Below are 14,114 nucleotides of genomic sequence, written 5' to 3' on the forward strand. Positions count from 1 at the left end.
CAGCACAAGTTCCCAGCATAGCTGCTTCTTGGGGGGTCACAGTATAGGCTGACCCTGCTGAACCTTGCCCCTTCCCTCAGCCCCAGAGCTCCAGGCAGCTGCGTGCTTCCCCACCAGTCAAGGAACTCCCTGGGGACACCTGCTCAGCACTGGCCTGGGCTGTGTCCCACAGTCCCCCCCGGGCCATAAGCACAGGGCGCAGCAGAGCACACAGGCACCTCAAAGGTCTGAGGGACCTATGCCTGCATCAGCACTTCTGCTTCAGCCTCCCGTCACTTGTTGGGAGGAATCCTAAGGTAGTCACCACCAGGCAGCGGGGCCAGCAGTGCCCGGGTTCCCCTCCCTGCGGATAGAGACTGGACAACCACGTGCTGTGGCCAGCTCTTTATTCAAGACCCTGAAGAGGTGGCGTGCACGTGCAGCACAACAGGCCCAGCAGACTGGCCCCTCCCAAGCGCCTCAGTGCACAAACCAGGTGCCCTCTGCCACCAATGGGCAGTCACCCACAGCCCCCAGGTGCAGATTGCCCTGGCTGTCCCAAGGGCTCAGGCCAAGGCCAGCTCAGGACTGCGTGAACTTCCAGCCCAGGGATAGGGGTGGGCAAGGAGCAGGGCGTCTAGTATCCTGTGCACCCAAGCTGGCCAAGAGGCTGATATGGGGTCTATGGTACCGCCCACAGCGGCCACCCTAGTGCTGAGCCTGATGGCTGTGAGCAGGTTGCGTGAGCGAGCGTGTGGGGCTGGGCTGTCCCCTTTCTAAGGCATGGCTGCTGTGAACTTCTCCGCCCCACTCAGGGAATAGCCACAGGCTTTGTCCCTGTGGGTCCCAACACTGGAGTCCTCAGCGCCTGTGGCTGGCAAACCAGGAGAAGAAGGGGCGCAGGCGTGGGCGTGAGGCCTGGAGGACACGCACTGTGCGTGGTGAGCGCCAGGCTTTGATGGTGGCATCATCACTGGCTGTCAGCAAAAGCTCCTGCTCCTGGGGGCTGAAGGCCACCGAGTTGACCACGTCCTCGTGCCGCAGCTTGGCCAGGCAGATGTTGTAGTGGCGGTCCCAGATGTAGCCATGCCGATCCTCAGCCCCACTGTAGGACAGTACCTGGGATGAGCCTGCCACCCTCCTGCTATGTCCCACCCTGAGCCCTGAGGCCCACCCAAGCACACCTGGCCACGAAGTCCCTGCTGACATCCAGGAAGATGAAGAAGCACTCATCATTGGGTGTGTAGGCGCGGTGAGCTCGAAGGGCCCGCTTCACCTCCCGCATGGTCTTGAGGTCAAACACCAGTAGGTCGATCTCCTCTGCAATGGGTGGTGGCTGCATGGGGTCAGCCACCACAGAGCCTGGGGGCCAGGCGCGGCTGTTCACGTACAGATACCTGAGCGAGGGGCATGCGCTAGGTACAGGTGGGCTGCTACGTATGGGTCACCTGCAGGCACCCCCACCCAGGATGTGTCAGAGGCCCACCTGTTGTCAGGGGATAGGCCCATGCCAATGATGTGCCCATGCACATCAATGACATGGTCCAGTGCATCAAAAAAGGCATCAGAGCCCCGGCCCTCGCCCAGCACAGGCCCGGCAGTCGTCATCTGGTGTGGCAGGATCTGCTTGATGCCTGTGGAGAGGCCGGGCCAGGGCCCTGACTAGAGCTGTAGGGAGGTCACCTCCAGGACACCCCCACCCGATAGCACCCGAGGGGACCATGGGCTGTGCCTATACTGGGGCCCAGGTCTGAGTCAGACGCACCCAGTCACTGGTTGACCAGCACTACCTGCACTTCCACATCTCAGCCCCATTCCCTCAGGAGCAAAAGTGACCTATGGGCTGTCCTGCCCTAAGGGCTCTGCACCGAGGAAGGCCCAGGCAGGCCTAGGCAGGACCTGGGGTGTTGCAGGCCCTGTGCTGCTGTTACCGATCTGGTGTGGCGAGTAGGTGAGGCAGCCGGTGGTGAAAATGAGGTATTTGTTCCTGGCATCAGCGGCACTGCGCTCTGGGGGCTTAGTGTGACCCTGGGCCAGCAGCTCGGCCACCCTGGTTTCCAGCGCACGCTCCGATAGTTGCGTGCCCCCATCCAGCACACCATCCAGCACACGCCGCAAGCCCTCCTTGGCGCGGCCCGGTCGGGGGTTGCGCAAAGGGGGGCTGGCAGCCTCATCTTCGCTGTCACCACCCAGGTCAAAGACTTGGCAGAGGGGTGTAGCCTGGTCGCTGGCGTCCAGCAGGAGGTCAGGGTTGTCAAAGCGGCTGCAGTCGGCCACCATCACTGTGCGAATGGTGCTGGCATTGAGGTTCTGGATCTTGAAGAGCCGCTTTACCACATTGACGTTCTCTGACTCCACGTCCTGGGCAGGGACAGGTGGGTAGGTGCAGGGCCATGCCTGGGGAGCTCCAGCTTCCTCAGGCCTGGTCCACCTGCCCGGCCCCACCCGCACCTGGAAGGCGTTGTTGAGCCACAGCACTGAGCAGGATGTTATGTCTCCAATGCGGTGCAGGTTCCCGGAGATGAGGCTCGTTTCTGTGAGCCAGCAGCCGAACACATCATAAGGCTTGTTGCGCACGCGGGACAGCAGGGCGAAGGAGTCTGCAGGGAGGCGGAGCTGAGCAGGCTGCCGACTGCGGGCAGTGGAAGACCCACCCAGGCTCCTGCTCACCTAAGCTGATGACTGCGATCTCGCCTGAGGAGGAGTTGTGTGGCCCCAGGAACACGCCTGAGGCCAGCAGCAGGGAGTCATCCTGGTTGAACTGGGAGAACTGGGTGTAGCTCCAGTTGTAGGGCCGCATGTCTGCGCTGTGCAGCAGCGAGATGGTCAGGTCGTTGTTCCAGATCTACGGGAGAGGAGCCAGTGGGTGACTGGCCAGGGCTGGTGGCTGTATAGGAAGTCCTGGACCCTTCTCCACTGAGGCTGCCTAGAGATGCTGTGGCGCGGGGACTCCTTCAAGTACCTCATCCCCCCTACCCCAGGGGACCTGGGAATCCTGCCTTCCCGTCCTCTCCAGTAGTCAGGGATGTCCTAGCACTGGGTCCTGTGATCTAGGCTGGGGCTCCAGGTCCCAGCGCAAGTGCTTCTTCCTAGCTGACCCTCTCTGCTGGATGCAGAGACTGGCCGTTTCCCACCCAACCCACCTGCCTGGGTGGGGCATCCTCACCTTCACAGTGCAGTCCTTGGAGCAGGAGGCAAACTGGTACCCAGAGTGGGAAAAGCTGAGGTGCAGGACCTGGTCAGTGTGCTCCTTCAGAGTCTGCACCTCCACGCAGGGTACCATGTCGTAGAGCCGACGGAACTCCTCATACCAGGACGTGGCCGCTGTGGGCAGGACAGCGTCACTGTCAGTGTTGGTCCCAACCCTTCCTCCTCACAGCCAAGACTACCCTGAAGAGTGGGGCCACCAGGAGTGAGGGCCCTGGTGCTTATGGAGCCAGCCAGTCTGGAATCAGGACTCAGCTGGGAGTGCATCTTCTGCTCTGAAGCCCTTCCTGCCTGAATGGTCCATGGCCCCAGCAGGTAGGCAGCAGGAGCTCCCCAGCATGGTTCAGAACATGGCAGGGAGAGCCCTGGCCTCCCACATGGCTGCTGAATGGGCTTTGGGGTGTGTGCAGGTACTGACCTGGGTGTCGGGGTACATCGCGGGCCACCTGGTAGTAACGGTAGAACTGTTCCCTCCATAGGAACTCATCCCGGGACACAGCCTGCCACTGTCGGCACACCAGCCCAGCAGCCAGCACGTCCGCAGGGCCCAGGCTCAGGAAGATCTGGTAGACGAGGCTGTCAGGGAGCAGGGGCGTGCCCCCCTCGTCCATCGTGACATTCTGCCCAGGCAGCCCTGAAATCCACCAGAGGCTGCCCTGAACCCAAACCTCTACCCCAACCTCTAGGAGAGGTGCAGACCTGGAGCTCAAGCTGTGGCAGCCCCACTGTTCCTCGAGCCCCACCAAGTGCCACGCTGGGAATTCCACTGGACTGGGTGTTTGTGGAGGGTACTGCTGCACTGACCACTGCAGCTCCATGACAAGCCTGCACAGTCATTTCTCCCCAACCGCTGCAGCTAGCTCCTAGGGCTTGCTAGAGCACTGGAGCAGGCACAGGCACCTCAGCACGGCTGGGCCTGGGGCAGCCTGAGGTGGAGCGCAGGTGGGCCGCTGGAACCCAGATCTGTCTACTCTAAAAGGCCTTGGCCCAGGTCACATCCTGCAGATGGGGCCCTTTGACCGCCCCCGCCAACCCGGGGCCAGGGAAACAGCTGGGTGCCAGGGCAGGTAAGCAGGTCTGGGCTGCCTGTACTGGTCGGTCCGAGTTTAAGCCGTCAAGGGCCAGTGACCCCCTGAGCTGACCTTGCTGCCCCAAGGCGTACGACTGTCAGCTCAAGACAGACTTCCTTCTCAGAAGGGGCCCGGCAGGCCCTTGGCCTCTGCCCTAAGGGGCTGGCCAGGTGGGGGACGTGCGGGCAGGGGGTCAGGGTGTGAAGGGGCAGGCGACGGGGTCCGGGCAGGGCCGCGGGGCGGGACAGGGCACAGGCAGCCGGCAGCACATTCATTCGCCCGGCCGGCGCAGGCGGGGTACTCCGCTGGGGACAAGGCTGGTACCGGGGGACAAGACCAGGCCAGGCGTGGACAAGGCCAGGGGCGCCGGCGAGTGCGGCAGAGCCGAGGCGGGACTCACCGCGGCGCCTCCGCCCGCTGCGCTGCGCGGAGCCGCTTCCGTCGCCGCCGCCCCCGCGTCTCTACGGAAGAGGCCGCCAGGCCCGACGCTCCGAGCCCCGAGGCATCGATGGCCGCGGAGGGCCGACCGCCCAGCAGCCCGCGTCGGCCTCTCGCGCGCCTGCGCGTCTGTGCGCCTGCGCGCTCCCGTGCTCTTCCGGAACAGCGCCCCTGGGGGAGCGGCGGCGGCGATGCACCCGGGGGCGGGGCTCTAGGTCCGCGGGTTCGAGACTGCCCTGGGCCTACTGCCTTGGCCTTGAGCTCCAGGAGCCCAGAGTTGTTGACTGTGAGGATGAAACCGGAGTTTGGTAGTTTAAAGGTGATAGATGTGCAAGGTGCTGCGCACTGACCCGGTGGAAATCAAGGTTGTAGAAATAGATGGGCAAGGAGTCTAAGGCCAACCGGGGCCGTGTATCGAGGACCTGGGGCCTGATTCCTGTTGAGACCAGGCTCCTGAGGAGGCTGGGAGGACCACTGCCCAGGGTGGGGGGTTGGGGAGGTAGGGGACAGCCATGGACTTCCTGGGCTGGGCTTCCTGTGGGGCTGGACAGTGGACTCTGACCTGGGACATTGCTGCCCTTGGCCTCCTCATCGCTGCCACTATCACCATGCTGCCCCTTGAGACCCCACTGCTCTTGACTCTGCTGCTGGTGGCCAACTCACTGGCCCAGAGGGTTCGACCCCCTCGGCCCCCAACCCTCATCAGCAGCATCCAGCCCAAGGCCAGATTCAATGCTCAGCAGGTGAGAAGCTGGGGGACAGGGGGAGGAAGGAGGGAGGTGGGGGCAGGTAATAGAGGTAGATGGGGGGCAGGAGCTTGCCCAGCTTTACAAGGGTGGGTCCAGACCACCCTCTCCCCTCAGTGTCCTGGAGTCCCTCTGGTGCCTAACCCCAGTTTTCAGGGACATGGCTCCTTGTGGGTGTGGGCTCTGCCTGCCGCTTCCTACAGGAGCAGGGTCACCAGGCTGAGGCCACCACATTGCACGTGACTCCCCAGGGTGCAGCCATGGTCATCAACACCTCCCGCAAGCTGTGAGTCCTGGCATGGTCCACCACCCTTGCCCTAGCCCCCTGGCCCCAGCCCTGCAGTCACCTGTACTGATATCCCACATGGTCCCACCTGGGTTGGGTCCCTGGTGCCTGGCGCCTCCTCCCACTCCCCCCACCCCCAGGGATGGGATCTGCTGGCAGGTGCGACAGCTCTACAGAGACACAGAGGTCCCTGGCCGCTTCCTGCTCCAAGGTGAGGGCAGCAGGTGAGGGGGTAGGGCTGAAGAGCTGGGTAGGGACTGATACCTGCTGTGGCTCTGCCTCAGCTCAAGGAGCCCGGGCCCCTGTGCACATGGTGGTTGCTGCGACTGATTACCAGGGCTTCGCCATCCTGTACCTGGAGTGGGCGAGGCAGCTGTCTGTGAAGCTATACGGTGTGTGATGGCCTGTGTCCACTTGGGATCCCAGGCTCTGCACATGCAAGGGGCCATCACAGACCCTCCCCTTTCCCCCCCATCCTGACCTTCTGTGCTGGTGCCCAGGGAGGAGCTGCTGGATGGGCCTGGTGTGGGGTTAGGGTGGGAGTGGGCACAGACAGCTAGGTCCTGGACACACAGACTCTGTTCCCGGAGCACCCCATACCCTCCTGCATCAGTGGCCCTGTCTATCCCACAGCCCGATCGCTGCCTGTGAGTGACTCTGTCCTGAGTGTGTTCGAGCAGCAGGTCAAAAGTGCCAACCTGACTGAAGACCAGATCTTATACTTCCCCAAGTATGGTGAGTGTCCCCAGCAGGTCCCCCTCCTGGCCAACATCCTGCCCTCCCTAACCACTGCCTGGGCCCCCAGGTTTCTGCAAGGCTGCTGACCAGTTCCACATCCTGGATGGTGAGTGGGCAGCAGGGCAGCTGGCCAGTGGCCACAGTGCAGGTTCCTTCCTGCCCCTTGCTGAGTCTCCTGTCTGCTGCAGAAGTGAGGGGGCGAGGCCTGCGGGAGCCGTGATGGGTCACCTGCTGCCCTCCTCGGTGAGCACCAGAGCAGCGCTGGTCAAGGTCAGGGCCCTGTGGTTCTGGAGGAGTCTCCCCTGTCTGCTCTCAGAAGCCACCTCCCCTTGGGAGCTCATTAAACATCACAGTGGACCCCTGGCTCCCTTCAGTCCCCACTCGCACCAGAGGAGAAGGAGGCTTGTTCCCCCATCGTTTGAGAACCCCCTCCCCAGCAAGGTGGGGCTGGGGAGCTTCCCAGAACCCCTGTCTTCCCCTGCCCTGTGCTGGCCTCTGGGCCGCCCTCTCCAACAGCCTGTTGGGCCCCAGGGCCCTGCCCAGGGTGGACTTCCCTAAGGAGGGGCTCCTGTCAGGACCCCCTACTGGAAGCTGAAGAGCCAGAGGCCCAGGGGCCCTGTAGCCTGAGGTAGGATGGCATATCAGAGATGGGCAGCAAGGTCACTTCACCATCCCTGGACACGGTGCCTGGCTGGGCTGAGGCCTCACCGTCCTGCACACTGTGAGCCAGGGGCTTCCGAGAGCAGGACTGGCCACCTGGGTGCCCTGACACTGGGGGAGGGCACCCAGGTGAGAGAGATGGGAGTCTCTGGGGAGAAAGCCAGCTGTTGCTTGGGCCAGATAAGGTGAGCATGGGGACTCTGGACAGCGGGAGGACCCCCTGGCAAACCCAGAGTCCCCCAAGGTCACAGACAGGGAGGCGGGGGTGGGGCAGGACCTTGCGCTGGGCCCCTGCTCTCTATGCCCTCCCTTCCGACAACCTCCTTCCTCGGGCTGTGGGAAGACCCAGGGTGCCCAGTGAGCTTTGGGCCACAGAGGAATGGCTGTCTGGTGTTTGGACCTTTTCTGCTGGCCCAGCTACTCTCAGAGAGAGCAGAGGGACTCAGGTTGGGGTGGGTGGCTACCAGGAAGAGCCAGCAGCTGCCCAATGGGCTCTGTGTCCTGTGGGCGGTCCCCCTGCCATTCCCCCCAGGGTCCCTGTGCAGCTGGACTCAGGAAAGCAGCGAAGTAGGGCGGGAGGGAGAGGGGAGGCAGGGACCGAGGGACAGACCCCACCCAGGAGACTGCCCTCCAGCTCCATGTCCCAGAGACCCCAAAATAGGGACCCCAAGAGCAACCACATCACATAGGACCCCGAGAGACCCTAAGGTCTCTCAGCCACAGAGAGCCTTGTCCCCCATCGCGTTGTCGCCAGACTCTGCGTGCTCTTCTCTCTGTTCTGAGGGGGGCGCCAGAGACCCTTCCAAAAGACCGAGTGGCCTGACCCTACGACTCTGCCCTGGGGGTCTGCACCGCAGTGTGGGTCTGACCTGGGAAAAGAAGATGCAGCACATTAGAATTGACGCGCGTTTCGTTTTCATAAATTCATGATTTCATAAAATGAACAAACGTTCTGTTAAACAACGATAGCTCCTTGTGCATCATTTTTATTTAGAGCTCTTATAGTTTGTATTTTGCCTTTGAATTCTGATAGGTGGTTTGCAACATCTTAAGAGAATAATTGTTTTAAGAATCTGTGGAAACTAATGCTTCCCTGGTCACCTTTTCTGAGACCTGTGTCGGGGAGGGGGAGCGGGAGGGCCTTGGGAACGGGGCAAGGGCTGCCCTGGGTCCTGTCTGGGTGATGGGCTGTCTCGGGGTCCCCAGTGCCCTGTCCACCACAGGGCCCTGCTTGGGTGTGTGTATCGAGGGACCAGCTGTCCCTGTACTTGGGACATGCTGTTGACTGCTGCTCCCCACATCTCCCCAGAGTGCCCTGTGACTAAGACAGCTGGGAAGGGGCAGTGTCTGGCCAGGGTGAGAGTGGGCCCAGGGGCTGCTGATCAGGCTCCCGAAGGCCCCAGGAGATGTGAGTAGAAAGATGCTTCTGGAACCTCAGGGTACAGAGGAGTCTTGTGCTCGGTTCACACCATTCTCTTCCTGGGTGACTCAGGCCAGGAGTCATGGGGACCAGTCAGTCAGCACAGCAGGCTGCCCCATTGCCAGGCGAGGGCAGGTCTGGCCCTGAGGCCCTCAGCCTTGTGGTGGGGTTCCTGCCCAGCACAGGTTGCCAGGCCAGGGACTTCCTGGGATGGGCCCAAGTCCCCCATGAGCAGGGCTGGGAGAGAGAGGAGATGGCCAGGGACCCTGGCAGGAGAGAGGAGGAGATGGCCAGGACAGGGAGCTCGCAGAGGAGGTGCCCTGTCAGGCAGGGGCCTGGCCACAGCCTCCTGACCTCCTCAGCTGACAGTGGGTGGGAGGAGGAGTGTCCATAGAGGGGCACTGACTTCTCAGGCCTGACTTCCAAAGGGCCAGGGCAGCTGGAAGCCCATGTCTGTCTGGGTCCTCCTCGCTAGACCTTTTTTGGGCAGGACCCTGGCAGGGTCCCTGCTTCCATTAGGGGGACAGCCCCTGCCCTCAGCTTGGGTGGAGGTCCCTTTGGAAGTCTCTGCCGCTCTCACCTGGGAGCCCTGGTGCGCCCAGGCCGCCTCCCCGCCCCCTCTGGCTGGCTCCGCCCATGCCCTCCTGGCCGCAGGGCCAGCTGGTGTGCCTCCCACACTCACTCAGGTCAGGGGTCATGTGGAGGCCTGGGGGCTGGGGACAGCTCTGTGGGGCAGATATCCTGTCAGGACTGCTCCAGTCATGCTCTCTGCCTGGGACAGGATGTTCTGTGTTGGGAAGGGTCGTCAGGGCAGGGCTGGGCAGGGCCCCCACCTTTGTGGGACACTTGAAAGGGGGCGCAGGCACAGAGGGATCCAAAAACCAGGTCCAGGCCAGGCCCAAGAGGCCTTCCCAGTCCCTCCTGGCCTGGGACTCAGGGAACCACGGCGGGGGAGGTCTGAGGAGGGACCGTCCTGCCTGCCCTGCCTCCCCAAGACTTCCCTCCATATCTCTCCCTCCACACCCCCTTGGGAGGGGCACCCGCCAGGTGAGCCCTAAAGAGGTCCCTCTCGGGCCAGTGGCTATCAGGATGGGCCCTGGGTGTGTCTTGTTGCTGTCACTCACCCTGCCAACAGTCCTGCAGGGCCAGGACCCAGCCACCCCACCACAGTTGGCAAACTTCCAAAGTAAACAGGTACAGGGTTGGCGGGGCAGTGGGCTGGGGCCCAAGTTCAGGTTCAGGGAGGAGGGTGGCGGGCACTACCCCGGAGTCCAGGCAGGCAGGCCCTTCTCTCAGGCTCCCCTGGCCTCCAACAGAGCAGGACACTGACATTCCCTCCTGTGGCTCCCACAGGTCGTAGACTCTGCACATGTGGGGAAACTGAGGCTCTGGAAGGCCACTGGCAATTGGCCAGGCCACCCAGTCCCTGCCAGACGTAGGACAGGCTGTGACTGCTACCAGAGTCGCGGTGCAGGCCCTGCCCTGGGGCGGCTGTCTGGCAGGGATCCTGGTTCAGGGCTGTCCAGGGTATGGTGAGGTGGGGTACGGACTGCTGGCCCTCCTGTCACCCGTCCTGCAGTTCCAGGGGCAGTGGTTTGTCCTTGGTCTGGCAAGTAACACCTACAGGAGAGAAGACCGGGCTTTGCTGAATACCTTCTCCACGACATTTGGGCTCAACCAAAAGGGCCACTTTGAGGTCTCCAACACCATGACCCGGTGAGTGGGCTCTCTTGTCTGAGAAACCGAGGATCTGGGTCCTCTCCCAGGAGCCACCATGGCCTCCGTCACACTGTGGGCTGCAGCGTCACGTCCTGAGGCCTCTGTCCAGTGCACAGGCTGCTCGGTGAGCTCAAGGCTGATAGACCCGGGGTCAGTTCTGCTTGCCTCAGCCCAACCTCTGTCCAATCCGGTTGTCATCTCACAGTGTTAGGAGAGAAGTGGGCAGCCCCAGATGGTCTGCCAGGGACAGCCTTCAAGTGGCCCTGCTGGAGTAAGTGTCCCCCAGCTGCTACACCCAGGGCCGCAGGTGCTCTCGTTGGCCCATCTGGATGAAGAGCCCACCACCTGGCTGGAGAAGCATCTGGCCTGGGGGGACAGCCTATGGGAACCTCGGGGGGAGGGGCGCCCTTTGGGGATGCCAGGGACAGCATGCTAACTCTGCTACCCCCCCCCGCAGCCTGGCCGCCTCATTGAGCACCTGGATGGCTTGCTGCGGGGGAAGAGGGCCAGGTGACTGCTCTGGTTAGGACTCTTAGAGTCCACCTAGTATCTGATCATGAAGCCAGGGGACATTGCCACACAGACCAGGGGGAGGGAGGCAGAGGCATTCCAGCCTCTGGGGACTTGGACTGAAGCCAGGGGACGCTGCCACACAGACTAGGGACCCCAGGCTGGTGGCAGGCAGCACCTGGGTGTGTGTCCCCAGATCCTCCCCCAGCCTCACGTCACACTGGCCCAGCCTGTGGCAGGTGGGCACAGAGCCCTGAGGCTGGAAGTCACCTGCGTGGGTGTGGCTGCACTCAGAACCCCTCCTAGGCCTCAGGTTCCTGGAGATCTCACTGGCCTGGGTCGGGTCAGGCCTGATTGGGGGAGCGAGGGGTCCATTCTCGCCTCTGTGTCACTGCAGGTCGACTGCCCCTGGGGCTCTCTGAATCAGCAAACTCCCTGAGAAGCCCTGCGGCTCTGGGCGCTTTCCTGAGGCCCAAGAGAGTGGCACATGGGGTTGCTGGCCTCAGCCAGGGACAGCTTGCCCTTGGCCCTCCAGACCCCTCACCCCCACACCATCTGGCCCAGGGCTTGCAGGCTGGAGTCCAGCCACGCTGCCCCAGAGCAGGGCTGACCCAGAAAAGGCCATTCTCCCACTGCACATCCTGTGGACGGGGGCTCCGTGCCAAGCTGACGGGTAGCCGCCTGCATGTGGACGGGTGGGCTGCAGAGGGGGGACTGAGGGGTCCAGGGCTGAGACAGTTTCCAGCTGTGGGACAGTTTCCAGCCTTCTGTGTCTCCCTGGGGGCATCTGGGCTGGGCCTGGCCGGCCTCCCAGCCTTCTCTGCCCTGCCTGCCCGCCCGCAGGGGCAAGCGCTGCAACACTTGGTCTTACGTGCTGATCCCAGCAGCCCAGCCTGGGCACTTCACCGTGGACACCAAGGCCGAGGCTGACCCAGGTGGGAGGGCGGGGACCGGCACTTTCAGTGAAGACGTCCAGGTGGTCGATGGCGACTACACGGTCTTTGCCCTTCTGCTGTCCATCAGACGGATGGGCAGCCAGACCACAATCAGGATCAGTCTGCTGGGTGAGCCCCCTCCTCGCTCTGAGCCCTGCGGTGACCCTGGTGGGGGCTGGGACTGACCGGGTGACTTGGGGACAATTGGCTCTCCCACCCACCCATCTGAGTGGCTGAGAGCTCTCCTACTGGTCAGCACAGGCAGACACTGGAATCTGCCCCGCTGGACACTGGACAGATTCACCTGCCTGGTCAAAGCTCAGGGTCTCACCAAGGACAACATCGTCTTCCCAACTGCCATCGGTAACTCGTTCACAGGCAGTGGACAGTGGGAAATGGAGAGCAGGCAGGCTGGGCAGGGCCTTCCAGAAGACCCCAGGCTGATATCCCCAGCCCCTACCCCAGAGCAGGCTGGTCCCTTCTCCCTCCCCCTGGTCCCCTTTCCGCCCCCTCCCAGTCACCTGCTCGTTTCCCCTCACATCCCTCCCAGGCCCACCCCTCTCCTCTCCCTCATGGCCTGTCCCACTGTCCCTCACCCCGCCAGATGAGCTGCCCGACCCTGCCTGCTGAAGCTGCTGAAGGGCCTGCCTCACCCGCCCTGCCCTCCCCCACTGTCAGCACAAATAAAGGCACTGTGCCCAGGACCCCAGAGTGGCTGCTGTGACCTTGGGGTCAGTGAGGGGCAAGGACAAAGGGACCCATGGCAGGGCAGGGCCGTGATGGCCACCCCAGGACAGGCCAGCCTCCCTCACTACCCCCAAGTGTGCACTCCACCAGCGGAGCTCTGGGCGGCCAAGACGGGGCCCAGCAGGGCCAGGCTGTCCCTAGGCCTCTGCCCTGGTCAGCCGGGCAGGCAGGGCCCCAGGACAGGAGCAGGCCCCTGCGGATGCCTGGGGCTGGGAGATGGAGGTGGAGTGGGGATAAGCAGTCTAGGCCTGGCCCCCACTGGCCATAGGGAGGCCGGCTGGTGGTGGGTGAGGGGTGTGGGTAGAGGGATGATGGGGGGTGAGGGAGGGTTTTGTGCTCTTTTGGTCTGGCGCTCTGGGTCACGAGGCTCGGGTTCAAGGCCGTGAGTCCGTCTGGTCTGAAGTGCTGGGACACGTGTGGGCCTGTGAGGACAGAGACCACCCTGGTCCTGGCTCTGCACTGCAGCTGCTAATGAGGACCTGGGCCTCGGGGTCAGACATCTGCAGCCATCTTCCTGGAGTCGACCCTGGGAAGGCTGCCGAAGAAGGGCCGTGGTTGGGTGGCCCTTCCTAAAGGCGCCCAGGAAGGGTCTCTCCCCCATGGGTGGGCCGGCTTCCAGGTGCCACCCCGACCTGCGCAGGACCTGAACTTAAGGTCACTCATGTGAACTCGCACGGACACCAAATAAAACACAGACGCACACTTGTACTTGAACAGGCTTCAGGACGGCTTCTCCGCTCTCGGCCTCAGGCTCCCCAGAGGGAGAGCGAGGGAAAGTCACTAGAGCCTGGTGGGAGGGAGCAAGTGTGTTCGCAGGGGGCTGTTATGGGGGGACTCTTGTTCTTTAGAAAGCCCTATCCACAAAAGGCCAGAAGGGCAGGGTTACCGGGGACAGGTGGCTGTAACTCAGCCCTGGAGGCACATCCCACAAAGAAGACCCTTACTATCCGAGCGAATGCAGTGGTCGGTCAGAATCTGAGGCATCAGGACTGGAAGGTGTGGTCATTCATGTGGCTTCCCACAACCGGGTAGTGGACACAGGCCCCGGATCGCTGGCTTCACTCTCTCCTGCCTTGCCCCCTGCCCCCTCCTGCTGGCCCACTGTGCTCCCCCAGAGCAGGGCTCCCCTGCACAGCCAGGTCCTGAGCCCCACAACCTGGCCTCCTTTGTCCCAGGCGCTGAGGAGAACGGCCTGGATGGACCCTCCAGCCCTTCCCCTGTCCCTGGGAGGGTCAGGGGACAACCGAAGCCCCCTTAATTCCCTTGACACCCAGGCTTTAGGACTAAGAACATGGTGGCTTCCTGGGCTCCAGCACCAGGCTGAAACCCAACCCGGGTGCTGAGGTGACTCCGTGACAGAGACTTGCCCTGCGTGTGCCAGGCCTGGCTCCGTCCCCACAGGAAGAAAGCACACCCAGCAAGGATGGAGGCTCTGGGCGTCCGGCTGGGCAGGGGCGTCCGGCTGGGCAGGGGCACCCGGCCTGCTCTCCGGCCCCTGTGCCTCCCCTCCCAGGCTCCACTGTTTCTTCACGGCGGTTGGAGATCAGCTTCTCGACTCTAGCTTTGGAGACAGAACATTCAGTGGGCCTGGAGTTGGGGGTCAACAACACCCAGTGAGGGTTCTGGGGGCGCGTGGCCCCGCGGGTCCTCTTTCCGGGA

At 63.1% G+C, this 14,114-nt stretch overlaps 3 protein-coding genes across 6 annotated transcripts; 2 read left to right on the top strand and 1 right to left on the bottom strand.

Annotated features, from left to right (window-relative positions):
* Positions 1-369: 369 nt before the first annotated feature.
* Fbxw5 (F-box and WD repeat domain containing 5) lies at positions 370-4,816 on the bottom strand. 4 transcript variants are annotated; one of them, XM_026395465.2, is made up of 9 exons: positions 4,657-4,816; positions 3,605-3,749; positions 3,146-3,303; positions 2,650-2,824; positions 2,431-2,579; positions 1,911-2,340; positions 1,466-1,613; positions 1,164-1,376; positions 370-1,084 (listed from the first exon to the last, which is right to left on the bottom strand). In XM_026395465.2, exons 3-9 carry the CDS (start codon positions 3,260-3,262, stop codon positions 841-843), a joined length of 1,476 nt encoding a protein of 491 aa, XP_026251250.1. In that variant the 5' UTR covers positions 3,263-3,303; positions 3,605-3,749; positions 4,657-4,816; the 3' UTR covers positions 370-840. The 4 variants fall into 4 exon arrangements, with proteins under 4 accessions (XP_026251250.1, XP_026251249.1, XP_026251247.1 ...); XM_026395464.2 differs by having other exon boundaries at positions 3,605-3,762; XM_026395462.2 differs by having other exon boundaries at positions 3,605-3,820.
* A 411-nt stretch (positions 4,817-5,227) lies between these two features.
* Positions 5,228-8,024, top strand: C8g (complement C8 gamma chain). The gene is made up of 7 exons (XM_026395487.2): positions 5,228-5,437; positions 5,590-5,726; positions 5,867-5,937; positions 6,011-6,118; positions 6,360-6,461; positions 6,532-6,570; positions 6,653-8,024. The coding sequence occupies exons 1-7, from the start codon at positions 5,303-5,305 to the stop codon at positions 6,682-6,684; spliced, it is 624 nt and encodes a 207-aa protein (XP_026251272.2). The 5' UTR covers positions 5,228-5,302; the 3' UTR covers positions 6,685-8,024.
* A 602-nt stretch (positions 8,025-8,626) lies between these two features.
* Positions 8,627-14,072, top strand: Lcn12 (lipocalin 12). Its single transcript, XM_077797370.1, has 5 exons — positions 8,627-8,679; positions 9,940-10,260; positions 11,617-11,837; positions 11,970-12,182; positions 13,969-14,072. Exons 1-5 carry the CDS (start codon positions 8,627-8,629, stop codon positions 14,070-14,072), a joined length of 912 nt encoding a protein of 303 aa, XP_077653496.1.
* The last annotated feature ends 42 nt before the right edge of the window (positions 14,073-14,114 follow it).

Source organism: Urocitellus parryii, chromosome 4 (assembly GCF_045843805.1).
Source record: "Urocitellus parryii isolate mUroPar1 chromosome 4, mUroPar1.hap1, whole genome shotgun sequence".
NCBI classification, from domain to species: domain Eukaryota; kingdom Metazoa; phylum Chordata; class Mammalia; order Rodentia; family Sciuridae; genus Urocitellus; species Urocitellus parryii.